Genomic DNA, 22589 nt, shown 5'->3' on the forward strand with positions numbered 1-22589 from the left:
AACAGAAGAAGCCATATCTCTGGTAATGGCTTAAGAAACCAGGGGCCATAACATGGAGCAGTGACATCCTGGGAAGGTGGGTTGGAGATTGGAGACAGAAGGGCACAGGTTCCAGCCGGGCATGGTGGCTGATGCCTGTAATCCCAGCACTTTGGGAGGCTGAGGTGGGTGGATCACCTGAGGTCAGGAATTCAAGACCAGCCTGGCCAACATAGTGAAACCGGTCTCTACTAAAAATACAAAAAAATTAGCTGGGTGTGGTGGTGGGCACCTGTAATCCCAGCTACTTTGGGAGGCTGAGGCAGGAGAATCACTTGAACCCGGGAGGCGGCGGTTGCAGTGAGCTGAGATCGTGCCATTGCACTCCAACCTGGGCAACAAGAGTGAAGCTCTTTCTCAAAAAATAAAATAAAATATATACAGGATTGTTTTGCATGCTTTTTATTTTTATTTTTTTATTTTTTTATTTTAGAGGGAGTCTCGCTCTGTCACCCAGGCTGGAGTGCAGTGGCACGATCTTGGCTCACTGCAACCTCTGCCTGCCAGGTTCAAGCAGTTCTCCTGCCTCAGCCTCCCAAGTAGCTGGAATTACAGGCATGCGCCACCATGCCTGGCTAATTTTTGTTTTTTGTTTTTTGTGTTTTTTTTGAGACTGAGTCTCGCTCTGTCGCCCAGGCTGGAGTGCAGTGGCGCAGTCTCGGCTCACTGCAAGCTCCGCCTCCCGGGTTCACGCCATTCTCCTGCCTCAGCCTCTCCAAGTAGCTGGGACTACAGGCGCCCGCCACCACACCCGGCTAATTTTTTGTATTTTTAGTAAAGACGGGGTTTCACCATGGTCTCGATCTCCTGACCTCGTGATCCACCCGCCTCGGCCTCCCAAAGTGCTGGGATCACAAGCGTGAGCCACTGCGCCCGGCCAATTTTTGTATTTTTAGTAGAGACGGGGTTTCACCGTATTGGTCAGGCTGGTCTCCAACTCCTGACCTCAGGTGATGCACCCTCCTCGGCCTCCCAAAGCACTGGGATTACAGGCGTGAGCTACCACGCCCAGCCATGCTTTTGTATTTTTAATGAATGTAGTCACATTGTTTTCTCTGTGGTATGTCTCAGCATAACGATACGTGCTTGAGCTTTGTGAATGTTGAAACCTGTTGCTCTAGATCATGTGTTTCCCTTGCTGTGCAGTTTTCCAAGGTCTGAGTATGTTGGGATTTATTTGTACATTTTGCTGGTGGCAGTCATTTAGGGGGTTTCCGCCCTTTCACTCTTGGGAGCACGGGATTATCATTGGGTGGTACAGGAGGGGAGGAGGCAGCGCTGCTGTGGTCTCAGTTTCCAGAAGGCCTGACTGGAAGTTGGACATTTGCTAATAAGCAGTGAGGAGCCACTGAAGGCTTGAACAGGAGCAAGCCTCAGCAAAACGCGGCGCTTTGGGAACTTCTTTTTGCCAGTGGTTTGCAGTTTGGGTTGGAGGTAGAGAGCTGGGGGTCTGAGGCTCTTGTAAGGCCCTAGATGAGTTTCCAGGTCCTGTTCCCACAGGTGAGGCTGCGTTGGGGGCAGTGGAAGGCAAAATTGAGAGGGATCCTGTTTTGGTTGCATATGCCAGGGAGAGGGCTAAATGCAACTGCGAGGACAGGGGGCCTTTCCCAGAAAGAGAAGGAGCAGGATGGGGAGCTGACCGTGGGGACTGTCACTCGCCAACTCTGCAGGCAGATGGAGGAAGAGCCTGAGCTAAGTGGCATAGAGAGTCCTGTGGAAGCCCTTGGCAGGGCAGGGCACGGCACAGGGTTGGGGAGAGCCACTAGGTCCTCAGGCTGCTCTCCCCTTCCCTTCCTCCTCTCAGCCCTGCCTTCTACTGCTTTGCCCAAAGATCAAGACCTTAGGCCAGCAAGGACTGCAACCTGTCCCTAGCCCACATCCAAGCCAGGCACAGATCTCCCATCCCTCTGCCACCCCACCCTCTCCACCTTCAGCACCCCCTCTATCCAGGCCCCTGTCTCTCTCCCACCTGGATGACTCGGTACCTCCTGCCCCTTTTCTCCACTCAGCAGCCCAGTGAGCTCTCAGAAAGGGAGTCTGATCCTGTGCACCCTGTTCTAACACCCACCAGCCATTTTCAACTCTCTGCATGGCCTGGCCCCTGCCCACCTCACCAACCCCTTCTCCAGCACTGTTGGTCCCTCCAGCGCCTAGAGACTCCGAGGCCTCCTGGCAATTCCTAAAATTCCACACTCCTCCTGCCTTGGTGCCACATCACCCAGAACCGTCCATGCTGCTGGGTTGGTCTTGCAGTTTCCAGCATGAATGTCACCCTCTGGGGATGAGGCCTTCCCTGGGCACCCTGTCTACAGTAGGGCCTCTTCCCTTCCGGCTACTCTTTTCCACCCCCAGCCATAGTTAACTGGCAGTTTGCTGACTAATCTGGTTTCTGGTTTAATGTCTGTTGGCCCTCCCTTTCCCCACATTACAAGCTCCCTGAAAGCAGGGCCCCTTCTGCCTTGTTTCTGCTGTCTCCACTGTGTCCATCATGCACAGTATTTGCCAGATACAGCGAGTGACAGGGAGGGGGCCTTGTTTACTGCGGCTTCTTGGTGCACAGTCCCTGCCCCCACAGATCTTGTCCTTTCTTAGGGACAGAACCTGGGCACATGTAGTCAGCATTTAGTAAGGGGAGGCGGGGAGCTTATCACCCCTTCCAGATGTGCATTACCCTGCTCTAGCAGCTGGGAGGACTTCCTGGCTGAATTTGGGAAGGAAACAACAGTTGCTAAATATCTTCCACCTGCCAGGCTCTCGGCTGAGTGCTTTACATTAGTTTTCTTATTTTAGGCACTTAAACTTCACACAGTCTTTCAGGGTAAGTCACAGCATTGCCATGTTATAGATGAGGAACCTCATCTGTGAAACTCATGACTTGTCCAACGTCACAGAGTCAACAGGGGCCAGGCTGATGGGAGCCCAGATCTTTCTGTTGCCAGAGCCTCTGTTCTTTCCATAAGCCCATGTAGCGAGAAATGAAGACAGGAATGGGACTCAGTCATCAGTGCAAGGTGGTGTCTGTCAGAGGAAAGGGTGATTTTATTTAATTTTATTTTTTAACTTTTCATTTTGGGCCAGGCGCTGTGGCTCACACCTATAATCCCAACACTTTGGGAGGCCAAGGCGGGTGGATCACCTGAAGTCAGGAGTTCCAGACCAGCCTGGCCAACATGGTGAAAACCTGTCTCTACTAAAAATACAAAAATTAGCTGGGCATGGTGGCGGGCACCTGTAATAGCAGCTTCTAGGGAGGCTGAGGCAGGAGAATTGCTTAAACCCGGGAGATGGAGGTTGCAGTGAGCTGAGATCATGCCACTGCACTCCTGCCCGGGTGACAGAGCAAGTCTCAGTCTAAAAACAAACAAACACAACTTTTCATTTTGAAATGATTTCAGACTTGTCAAAATAGTACATAGCATTCCCATATGCCTCTCGCCCCTGAATACTACCGTCTTTCATAATCGCAGTATAGTCATCAAAACCAAGAAATTAACATCAATACTATCCTATGAAGTACTCTCAGAGCTTGCTCAAATTCACCATTTTTCCTCGCTGTTGCCCTTTCTCTGATCTAGAATCCAGTCCAGGATCCCACGTTGCATTTATCTCCTGGTCTCCTCCAGGCTGGGACAGTTTCTCAGTCTATCTTTCATCTTGTCAATACATTTGAAGAGTAGCACCTGGGCAACATAGTGAGACCTCATCTCTACTAAAAATTTAAAAAACTAGCTGGCATGGTGACACGCACCTGTAGTCCTAACTACTCAGGAGGCTGAGGTGGGAGGATTGCTTGAGCCCAGGAGATAAAGGCTGCAGTGAGCTATGGATCACATCACCGCACTCTTGACCTGGGCGACAGAGCAAGACCTAAAAAAGAATCATAGATTTGCATTTTTGGCACAAATACCACAGAATTGATCTTATGCCCTCCTCGGTGCATCATACCAAGAGGCAAATGATGTCTATATATTGTTACTGGTGAGATTAATTTTGATCACTGGCTTAAGGTGGAGTCAGCCAGGTTTCTATGGCCTTTATAATTAGTGGTTATTTTGTGAAGGGGATATTTTGAGATTATGCAAATATCCTCTTTCTCATCATACTTGGGTGATTTGACTGGGGTCTCCAGGTCTTACAGTGTGCTCTTGTGTGTTAGAAACTCTCAATATTAGCCTGGGAGCAAATCAAGACATCTTCTCTTCAAAAAAAATAATAAAAATAATTAGCTGGGCATGTCTGCTCATGCCTGTAGTCCCAGCTACTCAGGACACTGAAGTGGAAAATCGCTTGAACCCCAGCATTTCAGGCTTCAGTGAGCTGTGACTGAGCCACCACACTCCAGCCTGGCTGACAGAACAAGATCTCATCTCTTTAAAAAAAAAATAAATAAATATAAATAAAAAAGGGCTGGGCGCGGTGGTTCATGCCAGTAATCCCAGCACTTTGGGAGACTGAGGCAGGCAGATCACCTGAGGTCGGGAGCTCTAGACCAGCCTGATCAACATGGAGAAACCCCATCTCTACTAAAAATACAAAATTAGCCGGGTGTGGTGTCGCATGCCTGTAATCCCAGCTACTTGGGAGGCTGAGGCAGGAGAATTGCTGGAACCTGGGAGGCGGAGGTTGCGGTGAGCCAAGATCATGCCATTGCACTCCAGCCCAGGCAACAAGAGTGAAACTCCATCTGGAAAAAAAAAAATGTTAATTGTCCTGTCTGTCCTACTAAATAGAACCTTCACAAGGACAGTGAGTTTGCCTTGCTCAGTGTGTGTTCAGTGCCTGGCCAATAGCAAGGATTCAGTAAATATTGTTAAAGAAATGAAAATGTAAGTTGGCCAAATCTAATTTAGAAATAAAACCAAAAAAAAGAAGGCCTACGAAAAAGGAACATAAAGACAAAGATTGGCAAAGCCCTTCAACCATGTGCCCAGATTGCCAATCAATATAAACCCATGGGTACATAGAGCAGACAGTGCAGTGATTAAACTTTACCTAAATCATTTCTACAAATTGCCATGGAAACCTGCTTGGTTTTGACCCAACTGCTTGCAGACAAATCAGCTAACTCTCCCCTTAGGGGTCTGAAGAGCGGCTGCACCTGCTCCCACATACACAGTCAATCCTTGTAGAGACTTAGGGTCAGCCAGGTGTGGTGGCTCATGCCTGTAATCCCAGCACTTTGGGAGGCCAAGGCGGGTGGATCATGAGGTCAAGAGATTGAGACCATCCTGGCCAACATGGCAAAACCCCATCTCTCCTAAAAGTATAAAAATTAGCTGGGCGTGGTGGTGGGTGCCTGTGATCCCAGCTACTCGGGAGGCTGAGGCAAGAGAATCGCTTGAACCCGGGAGGCAGAGGTTGCAGTGAGCCAAGATCGTGCCACTGCACTCCAGCGTGGTGACAGAGTGAGACTCCGTCTCAAAAAAAAAAAAAAAAAAAAAAAGTTTGGAAAAAATAGCCATTTAAAGTACTAAAATATGAAGCTTTTTTCTTCTACAATCTCTATTTTGACCTGTGATGTTTTTAATTTGCTATTCAATGTCATTCTAAGTAAGAAGCATTTAAATTATTAGCAGGAATTTTTACCATTTGCTTAATATTGTGCAATGCCTGTTTTAAATACAAATATAAGAACATTTAACTCCTGTAGCATCACAGAAACTACATAATTAATATTTCTTGGCTTATACATGGATGTGTATTTAGTTCTTACCAGGACAGGGTCTCCTCTGTCACTCAGACTGGAGTGCAGTGGCGCAAACGTGGCTCACTGCAGCCTTGACCTCCTGGGCTCAAGTGATCCTCCCACCTCAGCCTCCCAAGTAGCTGGGACCACTGGTGCATGCCACCATGCCTGGCTAAGTTTTGCATTTTTAGTAGAGACAGGGTCTCGCCATGTTGCCCAGTCTGGTCTCAAACTCCTGGGCTCAAGCACTTCTCCCGTCACCACCTCCCAAAGTGCTGGGATTACAGGAGTGAGTCACCACACTTGCCCTTCAATTCTTTTTTTTTTTTTTTTTTTTTTTTTCAGACGGAGGTTCACTCTTGTTGCCCAGGCTGGAGTGCAATGGTGTGATCTTGGCTCACCGCAACCTCTGCCTCCCAGGTTCAAGCGATTCTCCTGCCTCAGCCTCCCAAGTAGCTGGGATTACAGGCGCCCACCACCACACCCTGTTAAGTTTTGTATTTTTAGTAGAGATGGGTTTTCACCATGTTGGCCAGGCTGGTCTCCAATTCCTGACCTCAAGTGATCTACCAGCCTCTGCCTTCCAAAGAGCTGGGATTACAGGTGTGTGCCACTGCACCCGGCCTTCAATTCTTTTTTTTTTTTTTTTTTTTTTTTTGAGATGGAGTCTCACTCTGTCGCCCAGGCTGGAGTGCAGTGGTGAGATCTCGGCTTACTGCAACCTCAGCCTCCTGAGTAGCTAGGATTACAGGCGCCTGCCACCACGCCCAGCTAATTTTTGTAGTTTTAGTAGAGATGGGGTTTCACCATCTTGGCTAGGCTGGTCTTGAACTCCTGACCATGTGATCCACCTGCCTTGGCCTCCCAAAGTTCTGAGATTACAGGCATGAGCCACCGTGCCCGGCCTTCAATTCTTAATACGTGCACATTCTGCCACCACTATTGGCTTGCCAATTAATAAGGAAGGATGGAAAGGAAAAGGATGGATTGGTTACCCTATCTTCCCTTTCCTTTCTATATCACTATTTGCAGCTTAAACGGGTGGATAACACAAAAGCAAGAAAGGATGCAGCAGAGTTCCTTGGTCATTCGTGTTTCTTAGAACACCTCTGTCTTTGTACACTTGAAGCACGTTCTAGTTTGAACTGAAAGCTTGGCCTCTTGGGTCAGTCATAGGTGTGCACTCGCCTTGTACTCGCTTTGAGTCTTGTTGAACTCCCATGCATTGTGGGTCCCCCAGATTTGTGTGCTCATGGGCATTGCAGACTCCGTATAGGTATGATAAGCGAGGAACGGAGCAAACTCACTGTGTGTTTCTCTTGCTCCCTACATGTCCCACTGTCCTATCAGGCTCCACTTACAAGACACAAGGTCAAAGATAAAATCATTAAGAATTTCAGGGTTGGGCACGGTGGCTCACCCCTGTAATCCCAGCACTTTGGGAGGCCAAGGTGGGCGAATCACGAGGTCAAGAGATCGAGACCATCCTGGCCAACATGGTGAAACCCCGTCTCTACTAAAAATACAAAAATTAGCTGGGTGTGGTGGTGCACGCCTGTAGTCCCAGCTACTCGGGAGGCTGAGGCAGGAGAATCGCCTGAACCTGGGAGGCAGAGGTTGCAGTGAGCTGAGATTGCGCCTCTGCACCGTGCCTGACGACAGAGCGAGACTCCCTCTCAAAAACAAACAAACAAAAAAAAGAATTTCAGGCTCAGCCAGGCACAGTGGCTCACACCTGTAATCCCAGCACTTTGAAAGACCAAGGCAGGTGGATCACCTGAGGTCAGGAGTTTGAGACCAGCCTGGCCAATGTGGCAAAACCCTGTCTCTACTAAAAATACAAAAAATTAGCCGGGCATGGTGGTGTGAGCCTGTAGTCCCAGCTACTCGGGAGGCTGAAGCAGGAGAATCGCTTGAACCTGGGAGGCAGAGGTTGCAGTGAGCCGAGATTGCACTACTGCACTCCAGTTCTGGGCAACAGAGCGAGACTCTTGTCTCAAAAAAAAAATAATAATTTCAGGTGGGACACGGTGGCTCACACCTGTAATCCCAACATTTTGGGAGGCCAAGGCAGGAGGATTTGTTTAGCCCAGGAGTTCGAGACCAGCCTAGACAACAAATTGAGACCCCATCTCTACAAAAAAGATAATTGGGATTACAGGTGCCCACTACCACACCCGGCTAATTTTTGTACTTTTAGTATAGACGGGGTTTCACCATGTTAGTCAGGCTGGTCTCGAACTCCTGACCTCAGGTGATCCACCCGCCTCAGCCTCCCAAAGTGCTGGGATTACAGGCGTGAGACACCACACCCGGCCTCAGATGATTTTTTTTTTTTTTTTGAGACAGGGTCTTATTTTGTCACCCAGGCTGGAGTGCAGTGGTGCAATCATGGCTTACTGCAGCTTCGCCCTCCCAGGCTCAAGCAATCCTCCTGCCTTAGCTACCTGAGTAGCTGGGACCACAGGCGTGTGCCACCACGCCCAGCTATTCTTTTATTTTTTTTGTAGAGACCCTATAGGGCACAATGTTGCCCAGGCTGGTCTCGAACTCTTGGGCTCAAGTGATCCTCTCTCCTTCCCTCCCAAGGTGCTGGGATTATAGGCGTGAGCCATTGCACCCAACCTTCCTCAGATGATTAGGATGCATGCTAAAGTTTGACCACCACTGCTCTTTCTGAAATATTTTTTCTACCTCATTTCAGCCTCCTAATTCCTACTCCTTCTTCCCTGCAAACATCACTTCATCAGAGGTGCTAGACCCTGGGCTAGATTAAACCCCTTACTCTCCAAGTCTCTCTTTTTTTTTAGACAGAGGCTCGCTCTTTGGCCCGGGCTGGAGTGCAGTGGTGCGATGCCCAATTCTCCTTCCTCAGCCTCCTGAGTAGCTGGGACTACAAGCATGTGCCACCACACCCGATTATGTTTTGTATTTTTAGTAGAGACAGGGTTTCGCCATGTTAGTCAGGCTGGTCTCGAACTCCTGACCTCAGGTGATCCACCCGCCTCGGCCTCCCAAAGTGCTGGGATTACAGGTGTGAGCCACCGCACCCGGCCTCTCCAATTTTCTTCTGTGCGTTCCTCAGTTCACGTCTCCCTGATAGATTGTGAGTTCTAGGCGTGTCCGTCTCATTCTCCATCTTGTCCTGAGTGCTAAGCAGGGCAAACAGTAGGCACAAGTAAGAGTGGAATTGCATTGGCTCACAGGATGACCAAAGGAATGCAGATGTGGGGCCTGCAGGCGTCACGAAGGAGTCTAGGGGGGCTAGGGAGAAAAGGCTAACCATAGGCCACCCACTCACCGTCTAGGTACAGCCTGTACACCCGCACCTGGCTCGGGTACCTCTTCTACCGACAGCAGCTGCGCAGGGCTCGGAATCGCTACCCTAAAGGCCACTCGAAAACCCAGCCCCGCCTCTTCAATGGTGAGCTCTGACTGCCCCGGCCAGCATCCCCCATTCTGTGTCCCCACCCTCCCCGCCTGCTCCCCTTCACATACCCTAGCCCCTGGGCTCCCTGCCTGTTACCCCGCCCACAGCCCATCTCTGTCCCCAGGAGTGAAGGTGCTTCCCATCCCTGTCCTCTCGGACAACTACAGCTACCTCATCATCGACACCCAGGCCCAGCTGGCTGTGGCTGTGGACCCCTCAGACCCTCGGGCTGTGCAGGTGAGGGGAGGGCAGGGAGCAGGGGGTGCCTGGAGTCACCTTGGGGACTGGCAGTTTCACCTTGCTAGAGAGGGCTGACCCTTGTCCGTCTGCCCGTGGGATGTGTCCCATATGCTCCATGTTCACACGTGCACATGCGCACACATAGCCTGGGGAAGGGGGGTACAGGGCATGGCTGGGCAGAAGGGGAGAGCAGGAGTGGGGGATGCAGAGCCAGAGGGCTGGGAGTGTTGGCCCAGGACTCTGGGTCTAGTGAGTTTCCAGGCTGGCTTTCACTCCCATTGGCCCCCTTCAGACCCCCTTTCTTTCTGTCACCTCTGTCTGTCAGTATCTGGGTCTCTGTCTTTCCCTCCCATTCCTTATTTCTCTGTGTCTGCCTCTCTCCATGTACAAGTGTCCCTCTGCCTCCATGTGCCCCATGCTTCACATTCCCGGATCTCTCTCCTCCAGCTCCATCCCCTTCCTCCGCTTCATCTCTCCATGCTCTCCTCTCCTCTCCACCAGCACCCACACTCCCGGCTCTTGCTGCTTCAAGTGTCACTTGCATCCTGCTCCCCAGTCTCCAAACCTCCTCTCTCTCACAGGCTTCCATTGAAAAGGAAGGGGTCACCTTGGTCGCCATTCTCTGTACTCACAAGCACTGGTAAGGGGCTCTCGTCTTTCCTGGCCCACCCTTGTTCCGGCTGGGCTTGCCAGGACTGGGCCCACTGAGGACGGCTGGGGCCAGAGGTCAAGAAGTCAGTACGGGCCGGCACCCACCTTCCTCGTGAAGTCACCTGGACACCAGCAAGGAGGGAGGAGAGGGGACAGTCTCCCACCACTCCATTGATCGAGCTTCTGAAGCCCCAGAGGAGGGCAGGGCAGTCATTTCCCTTTCATTTCATGGGCATGTATTAGATACCTACTGCACACTGGGCATGGACAAAAGTTATGACTCTTCCATCAAGGAAATTCTAAGACCAATAGGGGAGATAGCCCTGTATCAAAGTATATAACAGCAGAGGCAAGAGGGTTGGGAGTTCAAGCCCAACCTGGGCAACATAGTGAGACCTTGTCTTCAAAAAAGAAGTATGTAATATTTAGGTAACAGTTGGCACAGGGAACAGGGATGGGAGGCCCAGGCATGGTGTGATCAGATCCACTTGGAGAATTGAAAGATGATGACCTGAGCTGAGAGTCCAGGAAGCTTGGCTGGCATTGGCCAGCTTGAGTTGTTGGAGGCGATGTTCTGGGCAAGGGAACAGCTTGAACAAAGGCCCAGAGGTGTGGACAACTTGGCTCAGTCCAGAAGCCACAGCCCCAGCACTTAAAGGCCTGGAGATGCTGTGGTAAAGAGGGGGGCTTAGGTACAGTTGCCCCTCGAAGCCCCCTGCCTGTCTCTGCCATCCTGCAGGGACCACAGTGGAGGGAACCGTGACCTCAGCCGGCGGCACCGGGACTGTCGGGTGTACGGGAGCCCTCAGGACGGCATCCCCTACCTCACCCAGTAAGTCCTTGACCTAGGCAAGGGATGGCCCTGCCATGGGCCCTTTCCCCCACCCCCAGCCTTCAGTGAAGTGTTTCAGGGGTATCAGCAGGTGGATCTTTGCCAGTGCCCTTCCTGGCCCAATCCCAGCCTATTAAAGACTGGCACTGCCCATCCCCCAACTGATCCAGCCATAGTCCCCAAAAGAGGAAAGGGAGAGGGTTCGGACCTGAGACCCGAGGCACTGGGGTATCTTCTTTTGTATGGAAGCCCACTCTCTTGTGAATCACCCAGCCCCTTGGGCCTGGGATGGGGGCAGGGATCAGCATGGCACAGATCCAATACCTTCTCTCCCCTGCTCCCTTGTTCCCCAGTCCCCTGTGTCATCAAGATGTGGTCAGCGTGGGACGGCTTCAGATCCGGGCCCTGGCTACACCTGGCCACACACAAGGCCATCTGGTCTACCTACTGGATGGGGAGCCCTACAAGGGTCCCTCCTGCCTCTTCTCAGGGGACCTGCTCTTCCTCTCTGGCTGTGGTGAGTTTCCCCGAAAGAGAGAGGAGCTGGGAGAGGAGGGAGAGACAGAAGCCAGGGCAGCCACAGTCCCATGGAGAGCACTGACGCCTTAGTTTTAGCACAGATATTGCCGTGGCAGTTACTTCCATCTGTGTTACTCAGATTGGTTTTAATCCTTGAGACTTCCCTTGGGGCACCTTGGGAGGCTGAGGCAGGAGGATCACTTGAGGCCAGGAGTTGGAGACCAGACTGGGCAAAACAGCAAGACTGTCTCTACAGAAAAATTTTAAAATAGGCCAGGCATGGTGGCTCATGCCTGTAATCCCAGCACTTTGGGAGGCTGAGGCGGGAGGATCACCTGAGGTCAGGAGTTCAAGACCAGCCTGGTCAACGTTGTGAAACCCTGTCTCTACTAAAAATACAAAAATTAGCCGGGCATGGTGGTACATGCCTGTAATCCCAGCTACTAGGGAGGCTGAGGCAGGAGAACTGCTTGAACCCGAGAGGTAAAGGTTGCAGCGAGCTGAGATCACGCCACTGCACTCCAACCTGGAAAACAGAGTGAGACTCTGTCACAAAAAAGAAAAAAAAATTTAAATAATATAAATAATATAGGCCAGGAGCAGTGACTCAGGCCTGTAATCCCAGAACTCTGGGAGGCCAAAGCAAGTGGATTGCTTGAGCCCAGGAGTTCAAGACCAGCTTGGGCAACATGGTGAAACCCCGTCTCTACAAAAAATACAAAAATTAGCCAGGTGTGGTGGTGAGCCCAGGAATTCAAGGCTACAGTGAGCTATGATTGTGCCACTGCTCTGCAGCCTGGGCAACAATGAGACTCTGTCTCAAAAATAAAAAAGACTTCTGCCAGCTGCTGGACAGAATGAGAGAATCGCTGTAGCTGAGTAAAGCCCTGCAGGGAATTAGTTTCCCCTGGATGGACCCTGGTTCTCTGATACAGTGACTGGCAGGACCAGGTTATGAAAAGTTAAGAACAGCTACGTGAGGGGGTGGGTGAGGATCACAAGTCCCAGGCTGCATGGAATCCCAAAGGGCAGCCTAGGTGAAGAAGTGTTCCTTGGGAAAGAGCAGCCCTGTGTCTACCAAGCCTGGGGCCTGCAGCCTGAAGATTCTGCAGCCTTTCCCTTCAGGTGTCACTGTATGCAACAGAGGCCTCAGATGGGCTTGGTCGGGGGGTGACCAGTTGGGCCCAGCTCCCAGTGAGGAGGGAATAGATGCCTGGGGTGGGTCTGGAAAGGGCATGGTCAGGGCTGGTGGCCAGCCAGAGCATTTCAAGCTGGTTCCCACCTGTCTGGGTGTGCCTTATGCCATATGGTGTTATCCTGGCACCTTGTGACTGACATACCTTCCAACCCCCACCCAGGACGGACCTTTGAGGGCAACGCAGAGACCATGCTGAGCTCACTGGACACTGTGCTGGGGCTAGGGGATGACACCCTGCTGTGGCCTGGTGAGACACCCCCTTAGTACTCCCCATCCTCCAGCCCCACGCTCAGCCTGGGACAAGGGCCTTCCCACCCCCTCACTCCCCTAGAAAGCAGGCCAGCCCAGTTCCTGGCCCAGAAGCGACACAGCTCCACCTCTAGGGGTAGGGACAGAGTTCTGGCCTCCCTTCTTCCTGGAGTGTTGGCTCCGTAACACCTCTGCTTCTCACACTACCTTCCCGTGCCAGCCAGCCTTCAGCCTCTTGGGAGCCCTGCAGGCCCTAGGGCATTCCAGAGAGATGTCTAATTGTTCATAGCCTGAGCCCAGAACAGAAAATAGCCTTGGCTTATCTGGGGAGAAGTCAGTAAATCCACTCTGCATGTAACCATTGCCTTGTGGTGCATAAAAATATTCACAGATATCTGTTAATCCTCAGAACATATATTCATTCATTCATTCATTCAGCAAGTACTTTATGTGCACCTAACACATACCAGGCTCTGTTCCAGGCACCAGGAACACAGCAGGTACATCTGTGTCTGGTAGCATAATTGTTCTCTCCACTTGCCAAATGAGAAAATTGTGCCTCAGAGAGGTGCCATGACTAGACCGAGGTCACATGCTAGGCAGTGGTGGAATCAGGGCTAGATGCAGGCCTGCCGGCTCCAGGTCTAGTGGTTTTTTCCCCTGGAACTATTGCCACCTTTTCACCCATAGCTGACTTGTGCCCACAGTTAGAGAAGCAGCTCCTGGCAGTTGGGGTTTTCCTGGAAGTGCTGACCTCATCCCTGGTTGTCAGGTGTCCATCAGCCTGGACCTGGGGCAGGGAAGACTGTTCTGACCATACCACCAATCTCCCTCTGCTCTGTGTCTCACCCCTGTGGCTGTCGGTAGGTCATGAGTATGCGGAGGAGAACCTGGGCTTTGCAGGTATGGTGGAGCCCGAGAACCTGGCCCGGGAGAGGAAGATGCAGTGGGTGCAGCGGCAGCGGCTGGAGCGCAAGGGCACGGTGAGGGACTCGGGGTCCGGGAGGAGCTGTGTGGGCAGGCACTCAGCCCCAACAGGAACCCATCCATGCTGACCCCAGGCCTGCGAGCACCTCCCCAAAGCTCTGACCTGTTTGGTCCATGGGCCCTCAAGTCAGAACTCCTGAACTCCAGAATGGGGCAGGGGTCGGGTCAGGCTTCTCTGTCTTGGGTCCATTTCCCAGTTTCTCTCCACCAAACCTGGTTCCTCTCACCCACAGTGCCCATCTACCCTGGGAGAGGAGCGCTCCTACAACCCGTTCCTGAGGACCCACTGCCTGGCACTACAGGAGGCTCTGGGGCCGGGGCCAGGACCCACTGGGGATGATGACTGCTCCCGGGCCCAGCTCCTTGAAGAGCTCCGCCGGCTGAAGGATATGCACAAGAGCAAGTGATGCCCCCAGCGCCCCCAGCCCAGCCCACTCCCCGCATGGGGAGGCCACCACCACCGACACCTCACCATCCTTCTCATCGCTAACACCACCACCTCCATCGGCGCCCAAGCGGGCATCATCCCCCACACTGCTCAGGGGAGGGGAGGGATCAGGCAGTGAGACTGTGAGGCCAAGAGAAGGGGGCCGGTCGGAGGCTGGGAACCCCGCAGCAGGAAGCTGCCTCATCAATGGAGAGAGGAAAGGAGGGGTCTCAGGATATCTCCAGACCCTACCAACTGGGAGGGTCCCCTCCTCCTTCCCTACTCCTGGGATGGCAGCAAGGACACGGGTGCTGCTGTTAGCTTCTCCGTCGGGAGGCCTCATCTCACTGTAGCCCTGGAACCCAGGGCAGAGGGGCCCACGATCAGGTTGAGTCCATCTTGCCTTTCCCCCATCTAGGGTTGGGAAAGAAGCTCAGCCCCTCACAGTGGCCTCAAGTGTGATGCCTTGCGAAAGCACCACTCAGAGGGGCAGCTGGACTCTGATGTCCTGAGACTCTGCCCTCCTCTCACAGCCTCCCTACCCCACCCTTCCCTGCAAAGCCATTTTTCAGACAGAGCCATTCCTAAGAACACTGAAGGGCTGGAAGGCTGGCTGGCCACTCTCTGCCTCAGTGGCCTCCCTACAGCCTGGAAGGAGGGTCCTGGTTGCCAAGGAAACCTCCTCATTGGGCTAAGGAGACACTGGAGTCTGGAGTGTGGAGCCCCACAGTCTTGCAGGTCACACGCTCTCCTTGCACATCTGGCCTGGTTGTGCCCACTGGCCTCTGCCTCTGCCCTGGGCCAAAATGGCCCCTCCTTGCCAGGGGAGAGACAGCCACGGTCCTCTTTGGCCGCTGCGGTTTTCTCATTTTGGCCTTTGTTCTTAGGCCCGTCTGCCTGCCTTCCTCCATCTAACTAATCTCTCCTGTTTTATCCGCAGCCCTTTTCTTCTTTGAGTTAGTGAAGATTTATTCTGTAACCTGACACTCATCTGGCCCTTTGCAGTTTGCCAGCCACATTTCCATGTGATTTCCTACTGGATCCAGGCCCCCACCCGGCTGGGAGGAGGGGGCTCTGACTTGCAGGCTGGAAATCAGAAGTCTGTGAGCAGAGCGCGGGAGTGCATGGCAGCTCTGGGTCCCAGGCCTGGCCTGGCCCCTCTGCTTACTCCACCTCCAGCTCTGCTGCTCCTCTACTCTTGGGTCGAGATCCGTTTGGAGCCACAGCGAGGAAGCCTGTGGTCCTCAGGCAGGTGTACCTTGGGTCAGCCAGGAGTCCTCTTTTCCTGTGTCAAAGCCTGCCCTGGGGCTCTGCTCACCTCTGGTGACCCTCCAAGATGCCCCTGCCCTCAGTTTCCCCTCATGATCTGGCCTCTGCCCCCTTCTCCAGCCACAGCCTCTAGTACACTTTAGCAATACCACCAGACTAGTTAGAGTTCCCCACTCACCAAGCAAGACATGCAGTTTCATGCCTCCTGTGCCTTCGCTCATGCTGTTTCTTCCGACTGGAATGCCTTCCCCTGCTCCTCCTGCCTTGTCTGCCTGGCAAGTTCATCTCTCACCATCCCCTCAAAGGCCCCCTCCTCCAGGAAGGCAACCCCTGTGCCCCTCCCCTCTAGGCTACCTCTGCACTTTGTCACTGCTTCTCTTGTGGCACTTATCACACTGTATTTTACTTGTTTACATGTTTGTCTCCCCTTCTAGACTGTGAATCCTTAAGAGCATGGACTGTATCTTATGCATCTCTGTATTTCTGCGCCTAGCACGGTGCCTAGCACACAGTAGGTGCTCAATAAATGTTGAATGAATGAATGATTTAATCAAGACTTGATCACCCAACAGCTTGTCTTTGTTGCTACATGAGTGAAAACAGCAGAGAACTTTCTCGCAGTTTTCCCATCTCAGTTCCAGGCCTGCTAACTTGCAGTTAGGCACTTCAAGAGTTTTGATCAGAAATGATGCCCAAAGCCTGGGCGCAGTGGCTCACACCTATAATCCCAGCTCTTTAGGAGGCTGAGGCGGGCGGATGACAAGGTCAGGAGTTCAAGACCAGTCTGGCCAACATAGTGAAACCTCATCTCTACTAAAAATACAAAAAATTAGCCAGACATAGTGGCAGGAGCCTATAATCCCAGCTACTCAGGAGGCTAAGGCAGGAGAATCACGTGAACCCAGAAGGTGGAGGTTGCAGTGAGCCGAGATCGCACCACTGCACTCCAGCCTGGGCGACAGAATGAGACTCTGTCTCAAAAAACAATAAAAATTAAAAAAAAAAAAAAGAGAAATGATGCCTAAAATATGTTCCTCCCAAGGCCCATGGGCATTTGTTCAGAGTTTACGATTTGCTTATCTCAATGTTTCCCAAAGCTTGAGATACACAAGTGTACCACTGGCTGAAGTAGGGTGGCTGTACATGGCCACAGCATAGCAATCAGTCAGACTTCAAGGACACGGTCTTGGCACTAGAGTGTCTTTAATGCCTTTGGAAAGAAAGACCCGGGATCTAGGTTCATACTTTACTTGGGAAATGTCTCTAGTTAAGCTTTAACAACATCGTTTTGTTTTCATTGTATTTATATTTGGGTTCAATATTTATTTTTGACAAGTGACACTGGTTTTCAGTTCATAAAAATGATTAAAGGGCTGGGTGTGGTGGCTCACGCCTGTAATCCGAGCACTTTGGGAGGCCGAGGCAGGCGGATCACGAGGTCAGGAGATCAAGACCATCCTGGCCAATGTGGTGAAACCCCGTCTCTACTAAAAATGCAAAACTTAGCAAGGCATGATGGTGAGCACCTGTAATCCCAGCTACTCAGGAGACTGAGGCACGAGAATCGCTGAACCCGGGAGGCAGAGGGCAGAGGTTGAAGTGGGCCAAGATCGCACCACTGTACTCCAGCCTGGGCAACAGAGGGAGATTCCGTCTCAAAAAAAAAAAAAAAAAAAAGATGAAATTTGTGTGGGGACACAAAGCCACACCATATCATTATAATAGAACAATTTATATTCCTTTGGGTATATAACCAGTAATGGGATTGCTGGGTCGAATGGTAGTTCTGTCTTTAGGTCTTTGAGGAATCACCACACTGTCTTCCACATTGGTTGAACAAATTTACACTCCCGCCAACAGTGTATAAGCATTCCTTTTTCTCTACAACCTTTCCAGCATCTGTTATTTTTTGGCTTTTTAATAACAGCCATTCTGACTGGTGTGAGATGGTATCTCATTGTGGTTTTGATTTGCATTTCTCTAATAATGAGTGATGTTGAGCTTTTATTCATATGTTTGTTGTCCACATGTATGTCTTCTTCTTTTTTTTTTTTTTTTTGAGACAGAGTCTCCCTCTGTCACCAGGCTGGAGTGCAGTGGTGCGATCTCGGCTCACTGCAACCTCCACCTCCCAGGTTCAAGCGATTCTCCTGCCTCAGCCTCCCAAGTAGCTGGGACTACAGGTGCATGCCACACACCCAGCTAATTTTTTGTATTTTTAGTAGAGATGGGGTTTCACCGTGTTAGCCAGGATGGCCTTGATCTCCTGACCTCGTGATCCGCCCACCTCAGCCTCCCAAAGTGCCAGGATTACAGGCATGAGCCACCTCACCCGCCAATGTCTTGTTCTTTTTTTTTTTTTTTTTTTTTTTTGAGACTGAGTCTCGCTCTATTGCCCAGGCTGGAGTGCAGTGGTTCCATCTCCGCTTGCTGCAAGCTCCGCCTCCCAGGTTCACACCATTCTCCTGCCTCAGGCTCCCGAGTAGCTGGGACTACAAGCGCCCACCACCACGCCCGGCTAACTTTTTGTATTTTTAGTAGAGGTGGGGTTTCACCGTGTTAGCCAGGATGGTCTCGATCTCCTGACCTCATGATCCACCCACCTCAGCCTCCCAAAGTGCTGGGATTACAGGCATGAGCCGCCGTGCCTGGCCTCAATTTCTTATTCTTAATAATTCCTACCACATTCCTCCCTGCGGTGATATCACGCTAACTGCTGTTAGGGGGTTTTGGGCAACGACTCTTTCTGGCTATTTCCTACTGAAAAGGGGTGTTGAATGGGAACAGCAGCCAGGGCTCCTGCTGGGGTTGATTTAGGGGTTCTTGGAAGAATGGCGTGTCCATGTGTGGTTCCGTTTGCAGCACCATTTGGGGTTTGATTTTTTCTAGGCGAGAAGAAACAATTTGAGTTATAGTACCAAGTAGACTTCATCCAAATATCAATACAAGACATATAAGCAAGAGAGGGCTTAATAAAGGGATTAACCAATTCCATAAAGAAGACTGTAATTTATTAAAGAGGGATTGTAGCCACCAAGGGCTGAAGCTGGCATTTTCCCTGAGCCTGTTAATAATTTTGATTTTATCTTTAGGTACCTGTAGATTTTCCTTTACTTGACTAGGTGTTAATCCAAAAGCAGCATGTTTCATTTAAAAGTGCATCACTAGGGCCGGGTGCGGTGGCTCATGCCTGTAATCCCAGCATTTTGGGAGGCCGAGGCGGGCTTATCACGAGGTCAGGAGATCAAGACCATCCTGGGTAACACAGTGAAACCCCGTCTCTACTAAACAAATACAAAAAATTAGCCAGGCATGCTGGCGGGCACCTGTGGTCCCAGCTACTCGGGAGGCTGAGGCAGAAGAATGGCGTGAACTCGGAAGGCGGAGCTTGCAGTGAGCCGAGATTGCACCACTGCACTCCAGCCTGGGCGACACAGCAAAACTCCGTCACCCCCTCAAAAAAAAAGTGCATCACTAAACCCAATTAAAAAGTCCTAGCTGACTTAGTGATAGTAAAACTTTTATGCTTCCTTTTTGTCAATAACTATTATCCCGGTTATAAGGATAATAATTAAGCAAAATAGGACAGCAATGGAAACTGTCCAATATTGTAGTTAGAAGGTGCTACTGTGTATAATACTATTGCAAATAGTAGAGTGAGGACAGCAATTTCCACAAGTGTGGTGCGGTAGATAATTTCCATCTAAAATTTTACTTGCCGGCCGGGCGCGGTGGCTCACGCCTGTAATCCCAGCACTTTCGGAGGCCAAGGTGGGCGGATCACCTAAGGTCGGGAGTTCAAGACCAGCCTGACCAACATGGAGAAACTCCGTCTCTACAAAAAATACAAAAAATTAGCGGGGCATGGTGGCTCATGCCTGTAATCCCAGCTACTCAGAAGGCTGAGGCAGGAGAATTGCTTGAACCTGGGAGGTGGAGGTTGCAGTGAGCCAAGATTGTGCCATTGCACTCCAGCCTGGGCAACAAGAGGGAAATTCTGTCTCAAAAAAATTTTTTTTACTTGCCAAGATATAGAATTCCCCTTTGAGGGTCTCTGAAGTTCCTTGGTTTTATTTTCCCAAACAAAGAAACCTCCGGGTTATGAGCACCTTATTCGCTTTCTTTACCTGGCAAAATTTGCAAGATAATTGCCCAGAACTAGCATATTGATTCACCCTTTTACCTTACTCATCCCTTTTTTTTTTCCCCAGGCTGCAGAAGATCACCTCTTGATTCACAGGAATAAGCAGGGTTAGCCTAAAATGTAAGCAAAAAGTTTAAAAACAATTAATGAAACTAGGATTTAATGACAAACGTATGATAAGCTTTGGATCAAAATTTTTCTCTTCAGTCCTCATTTTTGGTAAGCACTAATTATGAATAAACTTTAGTCTTGTTAGAAATAAATTTTCAGCGCTGCAAAAGAAATAGCACTCAAGGTCAGGCGTGGTGGCTCACACCTGTAATCCCAGCAATTTGTGAGGCCGATGTGGGTGGATCACAAGGTCAGGAGATCAAGGCCATCCTGGCTAACACGGTGAAACCCCGTCTCTACTAAAAACACAAAAAATTAGCCAGGCGTGGTGAGCGCCTGTAGTCCCAGCTACTCAGGAGGCTGAGGCAGGAGAACGGCGTGAACCCGGGAGGCAGAGCTTGCAGTGAGCCAAGGTCGCGCCACTGCACTCCAGCCTGGGGGACAGAGCAAGACACCGTCTCAAACAAACAAACAAACAAACAAACAAAAGTATTTTTAAAACTTTTAAGTTCAACTTACTAGTCATATAATTCTCGTCATAAATCTAGTGAATGTTAACATTTTTTAGAAACAGGGTCTCACTATGTTGCCCAGGCTGGTCTTCAACTCCTGGCTTCAAATGATCCACCCACCTTGGCCTCCCAAAGTGCTGGGATTACAGGTGTAAGCCCCTGCACCCAGCCAAGGAGGCTTTAATTAATAATTGGTTGGTCTTCTTTTCAAAATTAAAAGTGCTTTAGGCAGCTTATACTGCAGTTGTTCATCCAATATATTTTATTACCTTTTTTAAAGCGATTGATTGATAAACCAGCCTTCCAAATACCTTTACTGCAACCTAATAAAAGTAAACATATAAATACAGTAAATCTTAATTTTATATTTTTTAATGTTCTGGTTCTACTTGCAATCTCAATAAGAAACTTTAAAATTCTAAATCAATTATTCAATAACCCAATTTAAACTTGAATCTGCAGACGTATCTTTTAAGCACTCTAATATACCAATTTTAAACATTTTAAGAACCTGAAATAACAGAATTCTTTCCTTTCGCTGCTGCAGCCGCAGCCATAAATATGCTCAGGCTTTAGAAGAGGTTCACTTCTAGTGTCCTCTGCTGTGGCATCTGGTTGGATCCCAATGAGATCAATGAAATCGCCAATGCCAGCTCCCATCAGCAGATCCTAAAGCTAATCAAAGATGGGCTGATCATCCGAAAGCCTGTAATGGTCCATTCCCAGGCTCCATGCCGGAAAAACACCTTGGCCTCCCAGAAGGGCAGGCACACGGGCATAGGTAAGTGGAAGGGTACAGCCAACATCCGAATACCAGCGGTCACGTGGATAAGGAGAATGAGGATTCTGCGCTGGCTACTCAGAAGATACCATGAATCTAAGAAGATTGATCGTCACATGTATCACAGCCAGTACCTGAAGGTGAAGGGGAATGTGTTCAAAAACAAGCGGATTATCCTGGAACACATCCACAAGCTGAAAGCAGACAAGGCCTACAAGAAGCTCCTGGCTGACCAGGCTGAGGCCTGCAGGTCTAAGACCAAGGAAGTGTGGGCGGAGGATTACCCAGGTGCCGAGGCAAGAGACTGAAAGCACAGACTGTTTCAGTATAATAAAGAAAATAGTTAGAATAAGAATAGTCATAATACAAAGTAGATATAGAGATGATCATGGATAATTATCAATCATTATTATAAACATTATTTATCATTAGCTTTTAATATTACTCTTTGTTGCATTACTAATATAACCTAGGAATAACCAGCGGGTATAGGGTCAGGTGCTGAAGGGACATTGTGAGAAGTTACCTAGAAGGCCAGAGGTGAGCCCTCTGTCACGCCTCCATAAGGGCCGCTTGAGGGCTCCTTGGTTAAGCGGTAATGCCAGTGTCTGGGAAGACACCCATTACTTAGCAGACCGCGAAAGGGAGTCTCCCTTCCTTGGAGGAGTCAGGGAACACTCTGCTCCACCAGCTTCTTGTGGAAGGTTGGATATTATCCAGGCCTGCCCGCAGTCATCCGGAGGCCTAAACCCCTCGCTGTGGTGCTGTGCTCCAAAGGTCACGCTCCTTGTCCACTTTCATGTTCCTCCCGTACTCCTGGTTCCTCTTTGAAGTTCGTAGTAGATAGCAGTAGAAGAAAAAATGAAAGTCTTAAAGTCTTTGATCTTTCTTATAAGTGCGTAGAAGAAAACACTGATGTATGCTGCCTTCTCTCTCTCTGCTTCGGCTACCTAAGAGGGAAGGGCCCCCTATCCTGTGATCATGTGACTTGCTTCACCTTGTCAATCACTTAGAAGACTCGCCCTCCTTACCCTGGCCCCTTGTCTTGTGTGCAATAAATATCAGTGCGCCCAGCTGTTCTGGGCCACTACCAGTCTCCATGTCTTGATGGTAGTGGTCCCCTGGGCCCAGCTGTTTTCTCTTTATCTCTTTGTCTTGTGTCTTTATTTATTACAATCTCTCGTCTCCGCACACGGGGAGAACACCTGCTAAGCCCCGTAGGGCTGGACCCTACAGGTGGATCACTTGAGGTCAGGAGTTCAAGACCAGCCTGGCCAACATGGTGAAACCCCGTCTCTACTAAAAATACAAAAATTAGCCAGGTGTGGTGGCAGGTGCCTGTAGTCCCAGCTACCTGAGAGACTGAGGCAAGAGAATCACTTGAACCTGGCAGGAGGAGGTTGCAGCTGAGATCATGCCACTGCATTCTAGCCTGGGTGACAGAGTGAGACTCTGTCTCAAAAATAATTAAAATAAAAACAAACAAATAAATAAATAATAAAAATAAAAATACA

General features: G+C 50.2%; 1 protein-coding gene and 1 pseudogene across 2 annotated transcripts in view; both read left to right on the plus strand.

The window, feature by feature from the left end:
• The window catches only part of PNKD (PNKD metallo-beta-lactamase domain containing), a 78422-nt gene extending 62341 nt beyond the window's left edge, over positions 1-16081 (plus strand). For both annotated transcript variants that reach the window (XM_055290644.2, XM_055290645.2), the window contains 8 exons: positions 9034-9149; positions 9280-9392; positions 9977-10035; positions 10786-10878; positions 11232-11395; positions 12756-12842; positions 13712-13827; positions 14065-16081. In XM_055290644.2, coding sequence (XP_055146619.1) covers positions 9034-9149; positions 9280-9392; positions 9977-10035; positions 10786-10878; positions 11232-11395; positions 12756-12842; positions 13712-13827; positions 14065-14238 — 922 coding nt within the window. In that variant the 3' untranslated portion in view covers positions 14239-16081. The remainder of the gene's footprint in view (positions 1-9033; positions 9150-9279; positions 9393-9976; positions 10036-10785; positions 10879-11231; positions 11396-12755; positions 12843-13711; positions 13828-14064) is intronic.
• A 4709-nt stretch (positions 16082-20790) lies between these two features.
• LOC129488441 (large ribosomal subunit protein eL19-like) lies at positions 20791-22220 on the plus strand (annotated as a pseudogene).
• The last annotated feature ends 369 nt before the right edge of the window (positions 22221-22589 follow it).

This window comes from Symphalangus syndactylus, chromosome 8, assembly GCF_028878055.3.
Source record: "Symphalangus syndactylus isolate Jambi chromosome 8, NHGRI_mSymSyn1-v2.1_pri, whole genome shotgun sequence".
NCBI lineage: Eukaryota > Metazoa > Chordata > Mammalia > Primates > Hylobatidae > Symphalangus > Symphalangus syndactylus.